This window comes from Gekko japonicus, unplaced genomic scaffold (assembly GCF_001447785.1).
Source record: "Gekko japonicus isolate JY-2015 unplaced genomic scaffold, Gekko_japonicus_V1.1 scaffold2282, whole genome shotgun sequence".
Classification (NCBI taxonomy): domain Eukaryota; kingdom Metazoa; phylum Chordata; class Lepidosauria; order Squamata; family Gekkonidae; genus Gekko; species Gekko japonicus.
In genome coordinates, this window is record NW_015160901.1 from 270,910 (window position 1) to 295,143 (window position 24,234).

Genomic DNA, 24,234 nt, shown 5'->3' on the forward strand with positions numbered 1-24,234 from the left:
CGAGGAGGCGGAGGGGAGCCCGCTTTTTCGCGCGTCGCGTGGGCGGAGCGTGTGACGAGGTCCTTCCGCGAACGGCGGCGGGCTCGGTCTTCGGGGCCGGCGGGGAGTTTGACTCGGGCCTCTCTCGGCTGAAGCGGCGGCGGACTCGGGGGCGGGGCGGCTCCCTGCCTCGGTGACGGCGCGAGCGAGGCGGAGGCTTGAGCGCCGCCCGCGTCACGTGACCCGCCGCCGAAAGGGAAGCGCGCCAAGATGCACGGGGGCGCGCCCTCCGGGGACAGCGCGTGCCCTCTGCGCACCATCAAGCGCGTGCAGTTCGGCATCCTGAGCCCGGACGAGATGGTGCGTGGGAGAACTGGTGGAAGAGGCCCGGGGGGTGGGGGGCGCGATGGATGCCAGTTCCTTTGCTGTTGCACTGGGGAGGATCCGGCGAAACAACACGTGGCCGGGGGTTGGGGTGTGTGTGTGCGTGGGGGAGAATTGCAAAAAAGAAAAACCCTACCTTTGAAAAGTGGATTCGTGCCAAAGTACTATGCTGGATCTCAGTGGTTTTGGGGTGTATGATTTGGGGGGTGGGGAGCTTGCAATGCTCCCTCTAAGCTGCGGAGTCTTGTGAGCAAAGATTCTACTTTGTGAGCTTACTGGCAGTAAAGCTTACTGGCTGCTGCATCAATCAGTTTGCTCTGGAGCAGTGTTCCCTCTAAGCTGAGTTAGTGTGAGCTAGTTCACAGCGTTTTAGCCTCCTGCTCACACATTTTTGTCTTAGGTCAGGAAGGATGGGGCTCCAGAGCAGACTAATCTAGGCAGCAGCCAAATCGCTCCCTCACAACTTTAATGCCAGTAGCTCAGGAAGCAGAATTTTTGCTCACGAGACTCCCCACAGCTTAGAGGGGGCATTGCTGTGGAGCCATCTTTCCTGAGCTTAGGTAAAAATCTGTGAGCTGGAGGCTAAAAAACTGTGAACTGGCTCACACTAACTCAGCTTGGTGGGAATACTGGCAGCTTGTGTGATGCCCAAATAGTTCCATCTTGGGGGCGTTGCAGGCGTTGAGTGCTTGCCGAAGGGGGTGTGTGTCTGTTGTGGGGCATTGGCCATTCTGAAGCCATTCTCCCCAGTGTTGGGACTGCATCTTGGAAGAGCGCTGGGTGGCGCTTGAGCTGGCTTGGAGTCCTCCTTTCTTGTGAAAGAGAGCCGGTATGGGCTGGTGGTAAGAGTGTCAAGCTAGGAGGAGGTGGGAAAGCCCCAGTTCAGATTCCCACTCTGCCCTGGCAGTTTGGTGGATGAACGTCAAGCCTTCGTCGCACATTGTCTCAGCCTAACCTATCCCACAGGGTTGTTGTGAGGATAAAACAGGAGAGGAGACCAGTGGAAGATGTTTGGGGTGTTTTTATATTTCTGGCTGGCTCTACAACCCAAATCCTATTTCATGGTCTTTTCAATGCCACAGCCATGTTCATCTTATTGACTTACTGAAGACCGCGGTTTCCTGTCTCATTCCCAATGCTGATTTCTCCACCTGTTTACCCCTCTGCATATCTCTCCTAAATCCAATCACTCCTGCTATTGTCATTCGCTTGTTAATATCATTTGGCATCTGAAATCACTTTCCAATAAATAGGACAGGGACTCCCATCCTAGCTGTATTTGAAGAAGTGAGCAGCGGCTTGCAGAGGCTCCTCTCTTGACACATATTTTGTTAGTCTTTAAGGTGTGACTGGACTCTTGCTCTTTCCTGCTGTTATTGACTTACTTTGTGTAATCTGCCTTGAGTCCCAGTTAGAAAGGGAAGCTGTAATTAATGTAAATAAATGCCTCACTAGGAACAATACACATAGGCATCCCTTGCCTCATACTGGTTTTTAAAAAAATTGTCCATGCATTCTAAGAGAATCTGAAGCCATGCTATTAGTAAATTTGCTTTCTTTTTGCTACCTGTAATCCTGCCATTAAAAGAAGTCTGCAGTTGCTTGTTGTAGTCAAAACAGCATTTAAACCTTTTTGTTCAGTGACCATGGAGGAAATGGCATAATGGGACCCAGCTGCATTTGTATTCCGTCTCCCTGCCCCCCCCCCCCCAATATGGAGCTTGCATGTCCCATCATGGGTCCTGCACAGCTGATCTTCTTGGGGATGTGATCAGAGAAAGTGTTTTAACTCATATGCTCTTGATGCTGATTCTGTCTTTTTGTTTGTTTGTTTAGAAACGGATGTCTGTGACTGAAGGGGGGATTAAATACCCTGAGACGACAGAAGGGGGTCGCCCCAAGTTGGGCGGATTGATGGACCCTCGTCAGGGTGTTATTGAAAGGACCGGACGCTGCCAGACATGTGCAGGTGGGTGGCCCGGAATCATGTCTAGATGGGGAGCGGCAGCGGTGGGGTAAGAGTGGGTGGGAATCCCTGCCCAGGTATTGCCTGGCACCAGGGCCTGATGGCGCCCCCATCCTTTCTCTTTGGACAGGCAACATGACGGAGTGCCCTGGTCATTTTGGACACATTGAGCTGGCCAAGCCAGTCTTCCACGTTGGCTTCTTGGGCAAGACAATGAAGGTTCTACGCTGCGTCTGCTTTTTCTGCTCCAAGCTGCTGGTTGACTCTGTGAGTAGTGGCGATATGAATGATCCTAGCAAAGCAGCTAGCCCTTGGTCTTAAGTCCACTTGCCAGTGTCATTTGTCATGTTAAAAAGGAGGAACCATGTCCTGAGAACACACATGAAGCTGCCTTATTCTGAATCAGACCCTTGATCCGTCAGAGTCATTATTCGCTCAGACTGGCAGCAGCTCTCCAGGATCTCGGGCAGAGGTCTTTTACATCACCTGCTGCCTGTTTTTTTAACTGCAGGCTCAACCTGTCTTGATCTAGCTCACAGGGAGGGAGGGAGGGAGGACTTTTTATTTGGAGGAGCGGTTGTTCCTGTTCCCGGGTTGTTTGTTTCCACGACCAGAGTAGATCTTCACCTCTCCCTGAGAAGTTTTTCTCCAGTAAAAAACGAGCTGTGAAGAACTGCAGGATATCCCTAAACGTTTTCACTAACGGCTGGTTTTTCTGAGTGGGGATTGGGGAGCGTTTACCAGAAGTAAAGGGTGAGCCCGCACTCTTGAATCATCCCTACATGACTTGACTGATACTGGTGGCTTTGATTTGCATTATTTGTGCAAATAATGCCCTGAATTATCTGAACAGTTAGGTCACTCATTCCCTGCCTGTTTGAGCTCTTCTTTGAAAACGTAAGAGCAGAAATGCTGCAGAGGACTACGAGTTGCGGAAGGAAAAGGGAAAATATTCACTAAGGGGAATTGACAGCAAATCTCCAGCAACTGTCTGGGGAGCAGCGCAGCAGCAAGCCCCAGGCCTCTGGGAGGGATCGTCTTTGACGCTCTGGGGCTGCCCTGCGTGCCCACCAGGGGGAGCGTCGAGAGCAGGACCCCCAGGAGGCAGGTTGTGTCTCAGCACAAGTATAGGGGGCAGAGCCTGGCAGTGGGGGTGGGCAGACCTCGACTCTGCGTAGCCGGTGTATTCTCTTTAATGAGGGTTCTTGTGCCGGCATCTCACTTAAAAGTTCGCCATGCACAAGTTCGCATTCAGGGTCTCTTGTTATGGCATGAGTAGTACGATTTAGATCAGGGGTGTCGAACTCGTTTGTTACGAGGGCCGCATCTGACATACGTGAGACCTTGTTGGGCCGGACCACATGTGTGTCATAAAAGGTAATGCCAGGTAGCGAAGGTATAAAATTAACAAAGGACAAAAAAAACCAAAAGTTTTTTTAAAAAACTTAAAATAAAAACATGCTTAAAACATCAGCACGCTTGCAATATTTTGTTTATTTGACAGTGTCTGATAACTGACACCTCTTGCTCTGAATTACTGCATCAAAATGTCTGTGCTGTTGCAATCTTGAGTATGCTGTTCAGGTGTGTATCTGTAAGCTGCAAACCTACGATGACGCAGCAGCAGCAGAACTGGAAGAAGAAGCAGAAGACAGCCAGTTCCACTGCGGGCCTGATAGAACAGGGTTGCCACTTTCTGGAAAGTCAGGGAAATTGGTCTGAAGTCAGGGAAATTGTGATTAAAATATATTCAAGCAATGGATTTTTGACCTGCTGCTGCAAGAGCAAGATCTGTTCTTGTGGCAACTGCAATAGAGAAGTAGCAGAATTCAAGTAGAACTTAATGATGCCCTTTCCCAACGATTTTAGATAGAACGTTTATATAATTTTTAGTGTACCTTTAAAACAATAACAAAAATGTTATGTCATTTGTTAGCATTCAGAGTTTACTTGAATTGAAATTTGTATCTTGGTGTAATTTTATGTGCAATTGCAAAACAGATGTGTTGCTGCGGTTAATGTTGAAAGAAGCTAATATTAAATCTCTGGCAAATATTTTTGCAGTTGAGACTTGTGTAGTTGTAGAGTGGAACTGTACCTTGCATTAATGCAATACGACCAGTGTTCCCTCTAAGCTGAGTTAGTGTGAGCTAGCTCACAGTTTTTAAGCCTCCGGCTCACACATTCTTGTCTTAGCTCAGGCAGGATGACTCCAGAGCAAACTAATTTTATGCAGTGGGGCTGGGAGAGTTAAGGCTCTGACCTTAATCACCCCTTCCTCACAGGGCTCCTCCTTTTCCCCCTTCATTTCTGCAGAATAACCCCAAGATCAAAGACATCCTGGCCAAGTCCAAAGGGCAGCCCAAGAAGCGCCTGACCCACGTCTACGACCTTTGCAAGGGCAAGAACATCTGCGAAGGGGGGGAAGAGATGGACAACAAATTTGGAATGGAGCAGCCGGATGGGGACGAGGACATCACCAAGGAGAAGGTCAGACACGCGAAGGGGGAGGGCTGGGGGGGACCACCTTACAGCTTCTCGCGGTAAATCCTATTGGGGGGATTTTTCTATTCAGGTTTTTGGGGCACTCATGTCATGTATTTTTCAGTAATTAAAAAAAAATCTTTATGAAGTAGTTCTATATAAAGCATATTTTAATGTGCTGGAAAGATAATAAGACATTAAATTCAAAGAGCTGAGGATATTGAGCGACAATCTGACATCTCTAAGGTTTCCACACTCGGGGTGTTGTTAAATATTAAAAGCACCATTGAGCCGGCAATATATTTGACTTCAGTGGAGGGAAAGAATTCTAGAAGGGCATTTGCCCTAGCTAGATGTTCTGCCCTTCCATCTGCAGTTATTCAAGTCAGGTACAATAAAAACCGCTACTCTGAAAGGCTATGCCCACGCCTTTTAAGCGAGGTTGAATCAGAAGACCAGATGTTCTTCAGCTGTCCATTTTACAGGGAGGCTCGTCCTAAAATTATTACCCCATTAGTCGATAGGACACCTGGGCACATTAACACAAACAAAGCAAGGCTTCACTAGCTCCTGTCAGATAAGAATGCAGAGATTACACATTCAGTCACTGAGTTTTGTGCATTCTTAGATTGCAGGAATCGCATTTTAAAAGTTCTTAAATTCAGATTTCTATTTTTGTCTATTATGACTGTGGTTTTTTCTCTCCCTCACATGTTATGGTTACTCTGTATGTTGGTCTTCAGACGGTATAATAATAATAAACTAAACTAAACATTAAATTGCAAAATGTTAAAATTGGAGAGTATGTTTAGTTGATATATAGTCATCATTTGAAAACCATTAAAAAAATACTTGGGACGTGGATACCAGCCCTTTGTGTCGATCCAGCAAGCCGAGTGCTGCCAGAGGCCATGGGATTGATAATAACCCTGAGTTGTAAGGTAAAACACACCACGCTCTGCTATTAATCTCAGACCGCATCCATTAGATGTTGAATAAATTGCCTTCAGTAATTTTGTGTGCTGCAATGTTATTCTCCATCTCTGGGGGATCCCTTTTCCATTTTGAAGACCTGTTCTGTCACTCGGAAACGACTTCACAGTCATTCTTGTCTATTGTTACTCCCTTTTCCAAAGCAATCCCATGCAGTTTGCATCTGTTGACTGGAAAAAAAACACACAATCAGGATTAGGGCAGAAAGGCTCATGTTACACCTCATATAGCAACGACAATATCTTTCCTTCTTTATGCCTCTGTGATATTTCTGTACGGTGGCTCATTTGGAAAGTGAAAGCAATTTAAAAAGCCACCAGTAAAAACTTTCAGTAAGGGTCATTGTTTCAGTTAGGTCGGTTTTCCCCAAGTGATATGTCTAGAAGCTGCTATCTTTCTTATTTAATTTTCATAACCGATGGCTTGTAGTTTGAGCTTCGCCAAGTCCTTAAAGCAATAATTGTAACTGGCCTAGCAGACCATGCTAAGTAAAGTGTTTGTACTCAGTTTTTACTCGATCGTCTTAATACAAACAATCTGTTTTAATCTTATAGGTACTATAAACTAGCGTTCGAAACCAATTTTGAATGTTCTTAAAGGTGGGAATGGGTCTGTTACCGCTGTTCATACAGAATTTTAATTTTTTTGTTTTCCAGTTTAATACTTTTTAGCTTCATAACTATCTTCCTTGGTAATGGCTAGAAGTGTGCGTTCTTGTAAGGGAGCATTGCGTGCTTTATTCTTCTCAAATCTATTTTTATCTGCCCATTCCTTAACTAATAGTTCTTGCAACAGGTTACTTTAACGTGTGACAATTAATAGTGTTTTTTTAGTAGTGCAGAAATGGGTGTTGGCTGATTCCTTCAGCATTTCCGTAATGTTTTAGTGAAGGACCTCAGATTTTTAAGCCTCCCTGTGTGAATTCTTCCATTGAAGAGCAGGGCTCTGAAAAGAGACCTCACAAATGAACTGAAATTTATCAGCCTGAGGTCAAATGCATGGGTTGTCCTGGGGGATGGGGCAGGCTGTGACTTACTAAATGTCCACGTTGGTTTCGTTTCTCTCTATCCAGGGTCATGGCGGCTGCGGGCGCTACCAGCCGAGGATTCGACGTTCGGGCTTGGAGCTCTACGCTGAGTGGAAGCACGTGAACGAGGACTCACAGGAGAAGAAGATCCTGCTGAGCCCGGAGCGGGTCCACGAGATCTTCAAGCGCATCTCTGATGAAGAGTGTTTCATTCTGGGCATGGACCCCAAATACGCCCGGCCTGAGTGGATGATCTGCACCGTGCTTCCCGTCCCGCCACTGTCTGTTCGGCCTGCTGTTGTCATGCAGGGCTCTGCCCGGAACCAGGTAGGAGGCCAGGCTGGGCTGGGGAGGAGGAGGAGGAGCCCAGTTAAAAGCCCTCATTTTAGTACCTACTGAACGTCTCGCCTGGCTCACTCTCATCGGGGTCGGCCCCGGCTAGTACTTTGATGGGAGACCACCAAGGATGTCCAGGGTCACGACGCAGAGGCAGGCCATGGCAAACCCCCTCTGAACGTCTCTCGCCTTGAAAGCCCCTACCCGGTCGGTGGCAAATTGATAACATTTCTGCTGCAGTTCCGCAGGGCCTGCAAGACGGAGCTCTTCCGCCAGGCTTTCGAATAGGAGCCGCCGCCGCTACCACTACCACCAATGGGGCCTGTTACAGCACCGCCGGAAGCTAATGTGGCAAACAACATCAGGAGGCCACAGTAACCTCCCCTGGGATGAAAGGGCTGTGCAATAGGGAGAGAGGGTTTTAGTCATGTGGGATCCTTGGGCTTGGCCCATGTATTAAGTGTTTTAAATTGTTTTATTGTTGTTTTATCGCACTGTGTGCCATACTCTTGTAAGCCGCCCTGAGCCCGCAATGCGGGGAGGGCGGGGTATAAATAAAATAAATAAATAAATGTAGATTGTAGTCTGGGCAGAAGGAAAGTCAAATAACAGTTCAGTTGCTAATAACTAGAGAAGAAGAAGGAGAGTGGATTTATAGCCCGCCCTTCACTACCCAAAGGTGTCTCAGAGCAGCTTACAAACTCCTTTCCCTTCCCCTCCCCACAACAGACACCCTGTGAGGACCTGACCGTAACTGACACCCCCCTCCCCAAATTCCCCTCAGGACGATCTGACTCACAAACTGGCTGACGTTGTGAAAATCAACAACCAGCTGCGGAGGAATGAGCAGAACGGGGCGGCCGCTCACGTCATTGCGGAGGACGTGAAGCTGCTGCAGTTCCACGTGGCCACCATGGTGGACAATGAGCTGCCGGGGCTGCCTCGGGTAAGTGCTGCGGACTCCTCCGGCCTGGTGCTTCAGGGACACCGGTCGGCTCTTTCCCAGCGAGCCAGTGACGCCCCGCCTGGGCTAACATACCTGGAGCATTGTGTTCAGCTTGGGCACCGCAGTTTAAGAAGACAAGTTGGACCGTGTCCAGGGGAGGGCAACAAAAGTGATGAGGGGTCTGGAGACCAAGTCCTGTGAGGAAAGGCTGAAGGAGCTGGGTCTGTTTAGCCTGGAGAGGAGGCGACTGAGAGGTGGTGTGGTAACCATCTTCAAGTACTCGAAGGGGTGTCCTACAGAGGACAGTGCAGGAGTTGTTTTCTGTTGTCCCAGAAGGTCAGACCAGAACCAACGGGCTGAAATTAAATCAGAAGAGTTTTCAGCTAAACATCAGGAAGAACTTCCTGACAGAGCAGTTCCTCAGGCTTCCTCGGGAGGTGGTGGGCTCTCCTCCTCTGGAGGCTTTCAACCAGAGGCTAGATGGCCATCTGACAGCAATGCAGATTCTGTGAACGTAGGCAGATCATGGCAGGGAGGGTTGCATCAGTGCTTAGTTCTTCTGGCCCTTTCTTACATGCCCAGGGAAATGCTGATTGCCACTTTGGGGTCAGGAAGCAATTTTTTTCCTGGCCGGTTTGGCCAGGGATCCTGGAGGGTTTTTTGCTTTCATTTTTGATCTCCTGGGCGTGGAACAGCTATTTTTTGGGGGGGAGGTATTTGTGAATTTCCTGCATTGTGTATGGATTGGACGAGATGACCCTGGAGGTCCCTTCCAACTCTATGATTTTACATACATTGGCTTGGCTTGGTTGTTAAGTTGCTGCCTGTTTGGAATCCAACAACCTGTTTCAACAGTGGCCAACCAGCAGGACGTAAAAGCACTGGATTCAGAAGTATGCTGCCTCTGTATATGGACGTTCCCTTCACTCACCCTGGCTAATAGCCATCAATCACTTCTGTATGATCTATCTAACCCCCTTTTTAAAATCATCCACACAAATGTGTGCTATGGCTTTATACAAGGGCATTGCATCATTGGTTGTTTTATTTTCCTTTTCTTTCTTCATAATCTCCACCACGGAATCTGCATTTTTCACCACTGCCACACGGGAGTCATCATTTTCATTGAATTTTCTGCTAAAGCCCCAAGATTTGTTTCAAGCGCTGCCTCCGCCAGTTCAGACCTTATCATTGAATACCTAATGTTAATGTTTTTTGTTCTAGTCTGCATTACCCACATTAAACATAATTTGCCATGTTGTTGCCTGGTCACCCAACGTAGAGAGATTCTCTTGCAGCTCTTCACAATCTGCCTTGGCTTTTGCCATCCTGAATAATATGGCTTGGTCTGCAAACTCGGCCACTAGGCTGCACTGCTGGACCTCCTGCTGGCCCCCTGGTCTTTTTGGCCACTGTGTGACAGAGTGTTGGACTGGATGGGCCATTGGCCTGATCCAATATTGGCTTCTCTGATGTTCTTATGATAAGCTCTGTACCTGCCTCTCCGTCTTGTAGGCGATGCAGAAATCGGGGAGGCCTCTGAAGTCCCTGAAGCAGAGGCTGAAGGGAAAAGAGGGGCGCGTACGAGGGAACCTGATGGGGAAGCGAGTGGATTTCTCTGCCCGGACGGTCATCACCCCAGATCCCAACCTGTCGATCGATCAGGTGGGCGTGCCCCGCTCCATTGCGGCCAACATGACCTTTGCTGAGATTGTGACGCCCTTCAACATTGACAGGTGAGGCCTCTCTGAGACTGACGGCAACTTGGTGCCATGCCCGTTCCAGTCTGTGTGTCTGCTATAACCCCTCTTGATCCTTCTAGGCTGCAGGAGTTGGTGCGCAGAGGGAACAGCCAGTATCCTGGAGCTAAGTACATCATCCGGGACAACGGGGACAGGATCGACCTTCGTTTCCACCCCAAGCCCAGTGACCTCCACCTTCAGATAGGCTACAAGGTCAGTGCAGGGTAGCAGTCCTGAGCCCAAGGTGGGAACTGAGTGGGGGTATCAGTGGGTGCCCGACCAGTGGAAGAATCGTGGAGCCCATATGGCCTTACTCTTTGAGTGTTTTGTCTGCAAAGAGAAGCTTTTGCACAGGATGGCGGAGGGCTGTGTTTCTAGATAAAGGAAAAGACAGCCTTTTAAAACAACCTGCAGAAAAGTGCAACAGCACAAAAGGGGGAAAGGACCAGCAAACTAAAAAATCTATTTAGGAAATGCATACAACTGCAAGGGTGAAATCTATACACTGGGATAAGTCCAGTTACTGCTTCAAATTACCTTCTTCGGATAAATGTTGCGCTTTTCTTCAAATATGAAACGTGCTTCTTTCTTGCGTGAAACCACCAGTAAAATTAGAGCTGATGGGGAAGTCGTTTCTCTCTGAGGCTCTCACAAGGTTTTCTTGCAAGTTGTGATTGGATTTCCTTGTATCCTGGTGCTTGTATTTCTCCCATGCAATTGTGTCTGTCCTCTAAACAGTCGTTCAGTATATCTATTGTAGTAGATGGGTGGTTTTTTCCCCCTTTAGAGCTGTGTTTCTGTCACTTGGCAGCCTTCAAATGCATCCTGTACACGGCAGCCACGGCTGTTTTGAAATGGAGCCTTTCCATTCCTGTGGATCTGAGTGGCTTCCGGCCGAATGCCCAAAATGGATTGCCCAAATTTAATGGAATAAAGCACGTACAATTTCTGGGCGTTCCTTGTCTCTCTTTGTTTCCATTGTTCTCTATACATGTTGATGACATGTTCAGTGTTTCCTCTAAGCTGAGTTAGTGTGGGCTAGCTCACAGTTTTCTAGCCTCTGGCTCACAGATTTTTGTTTTGGCTCAGGAAGGCTGGCTCCAGAGCAAACTAATTTATGCAGTAGCCAACTCGATCACTCACAACTTTAATGCCAGTAGCTGACAAAGTAGACTTTTTGCTCACAAGACTCCACAGCTTAGAGGGAACATTGTTATAAATATGTAGTCGACACATCCAGGTACAGTGTTGGCCAGGACCAGATTGAGTCCCTTTTAGTTTAGCTTGACAGATGAGCCAGAGTATTCACCACCCCCGTGTCTGTGCCTGACCTTCGAAGTAAATAGCCACGCTTGTCGTCTTCCAGGTGGAACGGCACATGTGCGACGGGGACATTGTCATTTTCAACCGGCAACCCACCCTGCATAAGATGTCCATGATGGGGCACAGGGTCCGGATCCTGCCCTGGTCAACTTTCCGTCTCAATCTCAGGTGAAGCAAAGACTCCCTCTTGTTCTGTTCGCCTTTTACACCCAGCGTTTTTTGGGGGAAAGAGGAGAGGTATTGGGGATTTCTCAAAGAAGAGCTTGGGCACCTGAGAACAGGTGGACAGCCATATTTGAGTCCAGTAGCACCTTAGAAGACACACCAGATTGACGGGGTGTGGGGTTTGGAGAGTCAGAGCTTCGCATATAACGAAGGGAACTTTGACTCATACCCTGAAGATCTTGTGGGACTCTAATGCACTCCTGGACTCAAATCTAGCTGTTTCAGCTGCAGGCCAATACACCTGCCCTCTGAGATGCTCTTCAAAGAAACCAGGTGGTTGATACAAAGAGTATTTTCTGAACAAGCTGGATGGAAATTTGGGGGCAGTGGTTTAACTTGCCATCTGGTGTTCGGCTCAGGTACGGCCAGAACACGCTGAGTCCCCTACTCTGGTCTTTTGTTCTGATGCAAAGTTCAGTGTTGAAAGGAATTCCCCATCTGGCGGCTCTGGCTGCTTCCATTATGCAGTATCAAGAGAAACAGATCTGCAAACGTGAAGGGTGCATAGAATTTCTGCACAGCACACGCGCACACACACACACACACACACGAGAACAGTGTTTTAGGGCTTCCGGTGGCGGGGAAAAAGAAGATGGCTGCCTAATCCGTCTTCCCCCGCGAACCCTGCCTTCCGTTGATCCCCACAGCGACTAAAACAACCCTTAGAGACACACCAGATTGTCGGGGTGTGGGGTTTGGAGAGTCAGAGCTTCGTATATAACAAAGGGAACTTTGACTCATACCCTGAAGGTCTTGTGGGTCTCTAATGCACTCCTGGACTCAAATCTAGCTATTTCAACTGCAGGCCAACACACCTGCCCTCTGAGATGCTCTTCAAAGAAACCAGGTGGTTGATACAAAGAGTATTTTCTGAACAAGCTGGATGGAAATTTGGGGGCAGTGGTTTAACTTGCCATCTGGTGTTCGGCTCAGGTACGGCCAGAACACGCTGAGTCCCCTACTCTGGTCTTTTGTTCTGATGCAAAGTTCAGTGTTGAAAGGAATTCCCCATCTGGTGGCTCCGGCTGCCTCCATTATGCAGCATCTACAGAAACAGATCTGCAAACGTGAAGGCTGCATAGAATTTCTGCACAGCACACACGCACACACACACACGAGAACAGTGTTTTCGGGCTTCCGGTGGCGGGAAAAAAGAAGATGGCTGCGTAATCCGTCTTCCCCGCGAACCCTGCCTTCCGTTGATCCCCACAGCGACTAAAACAACCGTTAACTATTATATTTTTATGGAGGCGAACGTCCGAACGAGCGCCCAACAGAACCTGAAAAAATTGAAGAAGCTTACTTCAGATTTAGAGTCGCAATCGCTAACTCAACAATCAGGCCCACGATCATTGCAAACGGACAAAATGGCGACGGACAACCCCGACAAGGAAAAACCGGTCCCAGTAACATCGGCCGATCTGACTGCGGCACTAATTAAAATAGGAAAAACCTTCATGGATCGCATCGCCACTATAAACAGAATGGAAAACACAGAAAAAAAACTTAAAAGAAACCCAACAAACGGCTGAAGGAGCCATGCAAAATAGTATTACCAACCATGCGGACATCAAACAAATCCATCAAACTGAAGATCTTTTAGCGGAACGTACTCTAAGACTTGATCTTTCCATGAGACAGAATAATTTAAAACTTAGAGGCCTGGGCGAAGACATAGAAAAACATGGAGACCTTGCGTTTCACATTTCATCATGGCTCTCGCAAACAATCAGAACTGAAGAAGACCTCTCATCTCTGATAACAAAAGCTTATAGACTGGGACCCACTTCTCTACTTAAAACCCGACCAGCACGGGACATTATGATTACTCTCAACGACAACAGATTTAGGAAAAGGATTTTAATCCACGCGAAAAGAAATGGTCACTTATCTTACTTAGGGCAAACAGTCGAAGTATATCCTGATCTCCCACGTGAGGCGATGGAGAAAAGGAGAGAGCTGAAGCCGGTGACCAGCATGTTACAAGAGGCAGACATCAAGTACACCTGGATAACCCCACTTACGCTGCAATTTTTGATTCGAGGCAAGCAATACAAGATCTCTGATAAAGAAGGAGGAATGAAAATCCTGAACACATTGAATGTGGAGGCGCCAATGGACTTCACCAGACAAACGAATAAACGCCCCCATTCAGCAACGCCAACACCGCCGCCATCTGACTGAGTGATCTGGCCGTTCACGATTGGATAAGTCATTCTCACATCAATCCTATCTCTATTTGCTGTTTGCAAAATATGTTAAGAGTAGTACATACGGGGGGGGAAGCAAACGAGGCTCCAATTTTTTAAAAAAACGAGGGACAAAGTTTCTGCATAGAACTTTTATGAATGTGCGCATAGCGTCATTTACTGTCCCCTTTCGGCAGCTACTCCTAAACCCCGACAAGATACTAGGACGGACTGGGTTGAAAACGAACTAACTGACCACTTAACGCAATATTATATTTTCATCCTTTATGATTCAATTAACTCCAATTTAAAAATGTGTTAAAATTCATGGTTGTTAATTAATTCTTGTTCCTGAACAGAAAAGGGGATTGCGGCCGGGGGGTGTGTGTGTGTTCCTAGTTGGTTAATAGCGTAAAAGAATTTCAATAACTCTCTGTTCTAAGTGCTGGGGATTTTAAGGGGAAGGTGTACACCCCAGCCTTCTACTCTTCTTCTTTAAGAGTGGAAGCATAGAGAGTAACTACTTTCATAGAACTCTCTTGACTTGTATTATAGAAAAATACTCCACAGAGATCAGTACAAGTGTTATTGTTGGCTTTTTATACTAGTTAAATCACACTAAAAACACTTCAATTTATTGGACTCTATCGACTCTATTGCTACTGTTTATGAATTGATACTGAGTGATTAGCTGTTTTAATTAATTGAAAAGTTTAAAATCGATGAATTATGTGAAAAATCAACATTAACTCACTGTTTTTTATTGTTATATTATTAGACTAATTGAACACTAAAAACAATCCCACTTACTGGACTATACTGATTCTACCATTACCATTTATGAATTGTTATTAAGTGATCAGCTGTTTCATTTAATTTAAAAGTTAAAGTGACAGTGTGTTTTTTATCAAAAAATCCTAAGAACCATATCAATTCTCTGTTTCTATCAAATAAGGTGTGATCCCTACAATTAACTCTCTCCTTTTGATTTAGTATAGACATCACTACTTATCCTTGCAAATAGAAATCCAGGAGCTGGTCTACAAATAGATCAAGAAGAATACCCATCTGAATTACGGTACCTCCTAGACCCTTCAGACCCAAAGTTACATACCTTCTTTAAGGTAAAGCTACCACTTTGCATTGAACGACACTAATATGGCTCCAAACATAAAAATTATGTCTTCTAACATTAGAGGCTTGAACCACCCTGTCAAAAGAAGGAGAGTCTTTTCCAACTTTACAAAAATAAGACCTGATATCTTCTTATTACAAGAGACCCACGTGAGAAAAGAGGAAAGACTGATTTTTAAATCACAGAAATTTCAAGCCCAACTCTTAGCACCAGGGAGTTCAAACCTTCGGGGAGTGGCTATCCTTCTAACAAGTAACATCCGCTTCCAATTTGAGAAAAAAATTGTAGACCCCTCTGGTAGATTCCTCTTTATAAAAGGGATGTTGGAAAATAGAAAAATGATTGCCACCATATATGTTCCTAATGAAGGTCAACTGAATTTTATCCGATCTTTATTAGCCAATTTAAAAGACTTTGCAGAAGGAGACATTATATTGGGGGGAGATTTTAACTACATAGCTGACAATATTCTGGACAGATCTCTCCCCCGCACCAAATCAAGATTCACTCAATTGGAATCTATTTTGAAAGAACATGGCCTTACTGACATTTGGCGTCTATTGCACCCGGGGGGGAAAGACTTTACATACTTCTCAGCCAGACACAATGCCCACACAAGAATAGATTTAATTTTATTATCCCAATCATTGGTAATGCAAGCGACTAATTCTGAAATCGAACCGTTCAGATGGTCGGACCATGACTGGCTGGAATGCACTCTGAGACGTTTTGATGAGAACAAATCACACAGACAATGGAACCTAAATGTTTTTTTATTGAATGATTAACTGTTAAGGGAACAGATAATCACACAGACAATGGAACCTAAATGTTTCTTTATTGAATGATCAACTGTTAAGAAAACAGAACAGGACATCAAAAATTACTTCATAGACCATTCAGGACATGGCACATCCCCAGCTATGATTTGGGAAGGCCTGAAGCCAGTTCTTCGAGGTTCCATTATCTCAAAATCCACGCACCTAAAAAAACCAAAGACAAAAGTTAGAAACAGAAACACTGAACAACATCAAAATACTAGACAAAAAACACAGACGGGATCAACGCACACTCTAAAACTACTTCAAGCAGAACGCAGGAATCTTGCCTTGATAGAGACAACCAAAATCAAAAAACACTTACTGTACACGAAACAGAAATACTGGGTTAAATCCCCACGCACACTCAAACTTCTTGCACACAAAGTAAAGGAACAAACGCTATCCAAACATATACAGGCCATTAGAACATTGCAAGGCGAAGTAGTCTCTCAAACAGAAAAGATTGCACATAGATTTCATGAGTACGACACTCAGTTATACACTACCATGCCTTGTGATCTGGTCATTCTCCAGAAAGAAGCTCAAAATTTTCCCATTCACACTAAACTGACAGAGGCACATAAGATGTCCTTGGAGGACAGGATTTCGGAACAGGAAGTGCTGGATATTATCAAACAACTCAAACCAAACAAAACATCAGGTCCAGATGGATATCCAGCTGAATTTTACAAGACATTTGCCCCTAATCTAATTAAACTCTTAGCAACACTATTTAATCACATCCTAGAAATAGGTACCATCCCACCTTCTTGGAATCAAGCTGTGACGGTAGTTATTCCTAAAAAAGATAGGGACCCTTTACGACCCAGCTCTTATCGCCCCATTTCCCTCCTCAACCAAGATCAAAAAAATTTCTCCTCAATTATGGCCAAGAGACTGAACAAATTTACCTCAGACTATATAGAAAGACCCCAAAGGGATCTCGCTGATAACACCTTTCGAACCCTACAATTAATACAGTACTGCAACGCTACTAAGACTTCCGCTGCTTTCCTTACATTAGACGTAGAAAAAGCGTTTGATACGGTTGATTTCCAATACTTGTTTAATATCCTACAAAACGTGGGCTTTGGTCCTAAATTTATCAGAGCAGTGAAAAGTCTCTATGACCATCCTACCACCAAAATTAAAATAAATGGCACCCTCTCAAATTCAATTAAACTAGGCAAAGGCACAAGACAGGGTTGCCCTCTCTCGCCACTGTTGTTTGCGTTGGCGCAAGCTATCAGGACGAATACTGACATCTTAGGGATCTCACCAAAACAGACAGAACACAAATTTTCGCTCTTTGCAGACGATACGTTGTTGTATCTTTCAGACCCTATAAAATCACTTCCCAAACTGATGTCTTTACTAAAATCCTTCAAAATAGTTTCAGGACTGGGCATAAATGACTCAAAATCCCAGGTCCTCCCTATACATCTACCCACGGACATACAAAACGCTATAAAAACCCAGTACAAATTTAGCTGGACTACAAAAACTCTTCATTATCTTGGCATTGACATTTCATCAGATAATACCAAGCTACTTCAACACAATCATCACAATATACATGCTAGAGTCCAAAGAGATATCCAGAACTCGAACAAATTGAATCTCTCTTGGTTGGAAAGGTTCCACCTTATAAAAGCTTTTATCCTTCCCAAGTTCCTCTTCCTATTTAGGACGCTACCTATCTTCATCCCACAACCTGAACTAAACAAATGGCAGACCACGTTGAGAAAATTTCTTTGGAATGGGAAAAAACCACACATTGCTCACCAGATACTGAAAAGGCCCAAAACACGAGGAGGATATGGTCTCCCAGATCTTACAACATACCACAAAGCAACCTTATGTTGTACGGATGCAAAAACTTCCCCACTACCACCATAGGTCCAGCTAATCTCTGACCAAACTAATTCTCACAATATTGATACTCTTTTAAGGGGTAATCTTCCAAACAAACTCACAGGAATAACGAAAAATAGTCTCATCTATCCTTCTTTGAACTATTGGGCAAAAATGAAACGTAAACTTCTTCCACCAATCTCGAGATACTCCACATATACGTCACAGAGTTGGTTTCTAGATAATACTCACTAAGATTTCTGGAAGAGATGGAGAGAGGTAAACCTGTCCAGATATTGCGATGTAGTTAAGAGGGAGGGCCTTCGCTCTAAATTAGATCTAGAAAAGATATTAGGCCTCAAGATTCCGTGGTTCCTGTATCTGCAATTACAGCATTTGATTAGTCAACAAAAAATGAGAGAAGCTACGTCAAAGCCCCCAACACGTCTTGAAGTCATCCTTAAAAGCTACAATCTTCAAAACAAAGGTATGATTTCAGCACTTTACAAATTGTTACTCAAAGAAAATGAATTAAAAAATCTGTCATATCAAAAAGCTTGGCAGAAAGACTGCACAAAACTCCTAGACGAAACAATTTGGTCAGAAATCGGAGGTCAACCAAAAACAAACCTCGTTCATACGCAGTTGAAATTAAAAAACTCAAAATCATAACGAGATGGTACTTAGCCCCTCAAACCATCTCACATATGTCTCCTACACACTCTCCAAAGTGTTGGAGAGGCTGTGATGTACATGGAACCTTCGCACATTGTTGGTGGCAATGCACAAAAATAAAAACCTGGATGGAAATATTAAAAATAGTAAAACTGATCTTAAATATCGAGTTAACACCAGACCCTGAAAACTTACTACTAGAAATATGGTCTGATCAGATTAACCAACACCATTACAGAAACACACTGGAAACGATGTATGTGGCCAGAGTCTCCCCCAACATCCAAACTTGGTTCAGAAAATTGTGGGACCAGTATGTATTAGAGAGTATAACAGATAAGTGTAGTAATTCTTTAAAGAATAACCCAAATGTGTCGTTCAATGCAAAGTGGTTCCCAATCCTGACATACCTTTCGGAGGAAGAGTATATACCTTCCTCTTGGAAGGGCTATTGGAAATGGTTCTAAGGTTACACACTACAAGAAGTATATCAATCATAATAGGATCATCCTTTATAAAACAATTTTTTTGGCTAACAGTAAACATGGTTTTCAAGTTGCAAGGTCATCCAAAATTATATTAGTATGGGATCACATCTACTCTCAAGTTATATCAACAAAATCACTCAAAACAACTAATTCCGTTTATGTTGTAACATTACACTATCTCTATTTTTTGATATTTTACATAGTTCATTGTTTAATATATCAATCCATATTTTCTATTGCAAATTTATTCAATAATTGTAATTGCGTAAGAACTACTCAATTTGAAAAGTAATTCACTCGTGTTATTATGTTTCTTACAGTTCTTATTACTCAATAAAAAAATTTAAATAATAAAAAAAGAACAGTGTTTTAGCTGGTAGTCGCAGCACAGAGAAGGGGCGCTCCTTTCAGAGCTGAATGCTCAACTTTCTGATTGTCAGTGTCATTGATAGGTCAAATATTGCCTGCCGGTAAGTGTGCATCCTTCAAAGCAGTGTTCCGGCCAGGGATTCCACAGACTAGAGGTCATATTCCACGCAGTGCTGTGTCCCACTGAAGGGAGCTGTATCTTTGCCGGTGTTTGCACTCAGAGCACAAAACAAAAAAAAATATTCCAGGTTCTTTGCATGCAGAAAGTCCAAGTTTCCTGACCCCTTGGAGATCCACTGCCACTCTGACTCTAGCGGCAGCTGGGAAATGACCTGATTTGTATATTTCCTGTGTTCCATTCAGGGCAGATGGCCCCTCCCTAGGAGCTGGGGATTAAACGATTTGAGCTGCACTGGTTTTGTATAGAGGTAGTTTGGTGTTGTGGTTAAGTGCGCGGACCCTAATCTGGGAGAACCGGGTTTGATTCCCCACTCCTCCACTCGCAGCTGCTGGATGACCTTGGGCGAGCCATAGCTCTGTCAGAGCTGTTCTCTCAAGGGCAGTTCTGGAAAGAGCTCTCTCAGACCCACCTCCCTCTTTTGTGGGGAGGGGAAGGGAAAGGAGTTCATAAACCGCTCTGAGTGAAGGGCGGGGTATAAATCCAATCTCCTCTTCTATGTAGCTGTTTGTGGGGGGGGGGGCAGTTCAATAACTGTGAAGTCAGGCATCTGAAGATTCCTTGAACACACAAATAAACATGACTATGCCTTACTGCCTGGCCCTTTTCATTGGAGATGCTGGGCGCTGAGCCTGGGACTTTCTGCACCTGCTCTACCACTGTGTCACAGCTCTGCCTTGGCCAGAGCTCTGCTTTTGAGAGTCTTCTTTCCTCCCGACAGTGTGACCACCCCTTACAATGCTGACTTTGATGGCGACGAGATGAACCTTCATCTCCCCCAGTCCCTGGAGACGCGGGCCGAGATCCAGGAGTTGGCCATGGTGCCCCGCATGATCGTCACGCCGCAGTCCAACAGGCCAGTCATGGGCATTGTGCAGGACACCCTGACGGCCGTCCGCAAGTTCACAAAGAGAGACGTCTTCCTAGAGAGGGTGAGTGGGAGAGGGAAGCACGATCCCGGTTGCAGGGAAAAGCACGGTTCCTGGCTCCCGGCTTTCTCGGGAAAGTTGCTTGTTTAAAAAGTTGTGATGAGAAAGGGCTTTTTCCATTTTATTTTATTTCCTCTTTAGCGTTCTGAGAGATTTTTAAAAGTTTTTTTTGTCATGTTCTCACCAAGATGCAAGGTGGTTTTTGTTTATTTATGTTAGTCACAGTCTGCCTGTGTCACTGGGACTACAGTTGAGCAGAGGTGTCGAACTCATTTGTTATGAGGGCCGGATCTGACATAAATGAGGCCTTGTTGGGCCGGGCCATGTGTGTCATAAAATGTAACGCCAGGTAGTGGAGATATAAACTTTATAAAGGACACAAAGGGTTTTTTTAAACTTAAAATAAAAACATGCTTAAAACATTAGCTCTGTAAGCTGCAAAACTACTTATGATTTATTGACATTCACCACAGTAATCTCATGCTCAGAATTCTGAGTCTGGGACCCAGGTTAAAAACATGAAATGTCTGAGTGATTAAGAGAGTCTGGCGAAGCAAGCTATGATGCAGCAGCAGCAGAACTGGAAGCAGGAGATGGCCAGTTCTACTGTGGGCCTAATGGAAGCCCTCCGGGGGGCCTGATCCGGCCCCCGGGCCGCGTGTTTGACTCCCCTGACGTAGAGTCAGCCAGTACAAGGCAACAAAATGGGACCTCCAACAACACTGTATTAGATAAGCAGCACAGAAAGTGGGTTACAAACGCATTCCAGTTCAGGGAATAGAAGTGCATGCGGGTTCTAAGCGGCAAAGCACTTGCGAGTGAGTGTCTTCCTAGAAAGCGACCCTCTGGGGCAAGCCACCGTCACTGCATTCTGCGCATGCGCATTGCATCATCAGTGTACTCTGGCAATTTTGAACTGGGGGGGGGATTGTGTGCTCAGCTCTTTGCCTTTTAGGACAGCCTCTTTCCCCTTGCTTCCTTCAGGGCGAGGTGATGAACCTCCTGATGTTCCTTTCCACGTGGGACGGCAAAGTGCCCCAGCCGGCCATCCTGAAGCCCCGCCCCCTGTGGACCGGGAAGCAGATCTTCTCGCTGATCATTCCGGGCCACATCAACTGCATCCGGACGCACAGCACCCACCCGGACGATGAAGACAGTGGGCCGTACAAACACATCTCTCCCGGGGACACCAAGGTATCGCCCTGGGCCACCCTTGGGAAGAAGGGGTCAGGAGGTGGCTGTGGGGGGGGGGACACGCACCCTTTTGCGCCTGTACAACAGCTGGTCTCTGCTGTTGGGTTGTTTTCTGGGCCCCTAGAATTTATTGGCTTCCAAGTTAATTAAGAGCCAGTTTGGTGTAGTGGTTTAAGTGCGCGGACTCTAATCTGGGAGAACCGGGTTTGATTCCCCACTCCTCCACTTGCAGCTGCTGGATGACCTTGGGTCAGTCACAAGCTCTGGCACAGCTGTCCTTGAAGAAGAGCACTTTGTGTCAAGAGCTCTCTCAGCCCCACCCACCTCACAGGGTGTCTGTTGTGGGGAGGGGAAGGGAGAGGAGTTTGTAAGCCACTCTGAGACTCCAAGCGAAGGGCGGGGTATAAATCCAATCTCTTCTTTTCTTCTTCTTCTCTTCTTGACTTGATTTATACTCCACCTTTCTTCCCAGAGTGACTTACGTTATTCTCCCCTCCTCCATTTTATCCTCACGACCACCCTGTGAGGTAGGCCAGGCCGAGAGGGTGTGGCTGGCCCAAGGTCAGCTAGTGAGCTTCCACGGCACAAGTGGTAATTTGAACCTGGGTCAAAATGACAGTCACTCAGTAAACGTCAAGAAACACCGGAAGGAGGGGCCAGTGAGCGTTATTGGGGTGTGTGTGTCAGAGGAAATGAACAAGGCTTACACCTGTTGGCAGAGGACACTAATAAAGGGGGGCAGACGAATCTCCCCGGGGAAGGGAGTTCAAACTTTGGTCCCATAACTGAGAAGGCCCTGTGTTGGGTTGCCACCCATCAAGTCCGCCACGCTTTTTCCACTCGAGAGCCACTGAGTTGGCTTAGATGGGGCGTTTTCTTCCAAGGTTGGGTCTCCACAGAGCTTGCCGAGTGATTTTGGGTCATTCATTTACTCTTGAGCGTACCCTGCTTCACAGGGTGGGGGTGAAGGGGAAACAAGGGGACCCACGCCATCCAAGTCCACTTCCTTAAGCTCCTTGGGATGTAAATGGGAGGAATGATTGGAATGCCAACTGGGCTTTTGCGCCCCCCCCCCCCAAATCTCTCTGAGATCTGTACAGCGTGGCACGCAGCAACAGCAGCAGCTGTGGAAGTTTTTCCTCGCGGGCCCGTGCCAACCGTTGCCTTCTTACGCTTCTTCCTCTGCAGGTCATTGTGGAAAACGGAGAGCTGATCATGGGGATCTTGTGCAAGAAGTCACTGGGGACCTCAGCCGGCTCTCTGGTCCACATCTCCTACCTGGAGATGGGCCACGACATCACCCGCCTCTTCTACAGCAACATCCAGACGGTCATCAACAACTGGCTGCTGATTGAAGGTGACCTTGGGTCTTTTAGGTGGCGGGTTGTGTGGCTCCTTCCAAAGGGCCCGGGGAATTTCAGTTCTGGAGGCGAACATTTTTCTCCCTCTCCCAAAATACTAGAACGCGAGGGCATCCAAGTGACGGGCAGTAGGTTCAGGACAGACAAAAGGGAGCACTACTTTACGCAGAGAGTGATTAAAATGTGGAATTCGCTGCCAGAGGATGTAGCGACGGCCACAGGAATAAACAGCTTTAAATGGGGTTAAGATTGATTCATGGAGGAGGAGTCTGTCAATAGCGACTAGCCATGGTGACTGGGGGGAACCTCCACATTCAGAGGCACTAATCCTCTGCATCCAGGAGGCAACATCAGGCGAAAGCCTCTATGCCTTGCTGCTGGCCCTCCAGAGGAACTGGTTGGCCCCTGTGTGAGACGGGAGGCTGGACTAGATGATGATGATGGTTTATTTGATTTGTACCCCATCCTCCCCGCTGAGGCAGATGGATTGCTGGCCTGATCCAGCAGGGCTCTTCTTACATTCTTAACATTAGGGGAAGGCCTCGGCCTCTCTGCCCTGTTGTTGGCCCTCCAGGGGAACTGGTTGGCTGCTGTGTGAGACGGGATGCTGGACTAGATGGACCCTCACTGGTGTGATCCAGCAGGGCTCTTCTTACGTCCCTAACATTAGGGAAAGGCCTCGGCCTCCATGCCCTGTCGTTGGCCCTCCAGAGGAACTGGTTGGTCACTAGGTGAGACGGGATGCTGGACTAGATGGACCCTCCCTGGTCTGATCCAGCAGGGCTGTTTTGATGTTGAGCTGTGGCCGTGGGGCTCCTTGGTGTTCCCTTGGAGTTTCTGCGTAAGGCTTGCAGGACAGACAGAATGTGAAGGGGTATCTGGAGTTAAGTGCTTATGAATCAGTCAGAGCAGGCACCGTTGACGTATCATCAGGGGTCCTCTGGTTTCACTGGGTGCTTTATTCAAAATCCTGGCGTGAGAGCTGGCACGGCACACTGGACAGAGGGTTGAACTAGGATTCTAGGAGACGTGGGCTTGAATCCCCACTTCCGTGGAAGCTTGCTGGGTCACCTGCCACAAGCTCTCAGTCTGACCTACCTCACAGGGTGGTTGTTATGGGGGAATGGGTTATGTGTTGCTTTTAAACTGCTTTGAGTCCCAACTGGGAAGAAGAACAGGGCATAAATTCACGTGGGGCCCATTTGATCTGGGTTGAGAGCTAGCAGGAGAAAACACAGAGCCACACCTGGTTTTCGAGAGGAGCGCCTCACCGGCATGCAGAAATAGGTGCTAGCAACTCCTTGACTGGGGCGCTCTGCAAGAATCGGCACGCTCCCAGCCGTTTGTCTTCCAAATGGGCTTGTTTCAAAGCTTGTTTCCTTTCCCAGGTCACACGATTGGCATCGGGGACTCCATTGCTGATGCCAAGACCTACCAGGACATTCAGAACACCATCAAGAAGGCTAAGCAGGATGTGATAGAGGTAAGGAGGAGAGGAGAGGGATCCATCCTGAGCAGGCCTTTGGGGGTGGTGGTGAGGGGCTTGCTTATTGGGGAGATGGTTTTACCTTTAAACACGCTTTCTGTACCTAAACGTGGTCGATTTTTGCCGCCACCAGGAATTAAAAATTCCAAA

At 46.5% G+C, this 24,234-nt stretch overlaps 1 protein-coding gene across 1 annotated transcript; it reads left to right on the forward strand.

Annotated features, from left to right (window-relative positions):
• Positions 1-6: 6 nt before the first annotated feature.
• Positions 7-24,081, forward strand: LOC107121070 (DNA-directed RNA polymerase II subunit RPB1-like; the record flags this gene model as incomplete). The annotated part of the gene is made up of 13 exons (XM_015423915.1): positions 7-339; positions 2,200-2,332; positions 2,460-2,596; positions 4,646-4,819; positions 6,879-7,160; positions 7,954-8,115; positions 9,631-9,851; positions 9,938-10,070; positions 11,224-11,348; positions 19,836-20,046; positions 21,028-21,237; positions 22,426-22,594; positions 23,987-24,081. Coding segments are annotated over exons 1-13 (2,142 nt in total), but the record flags the coding sequence as incomplete, so codon positions are not given.
• Positions 24,082-24,234: the final 153 nt, after the last annotated feature.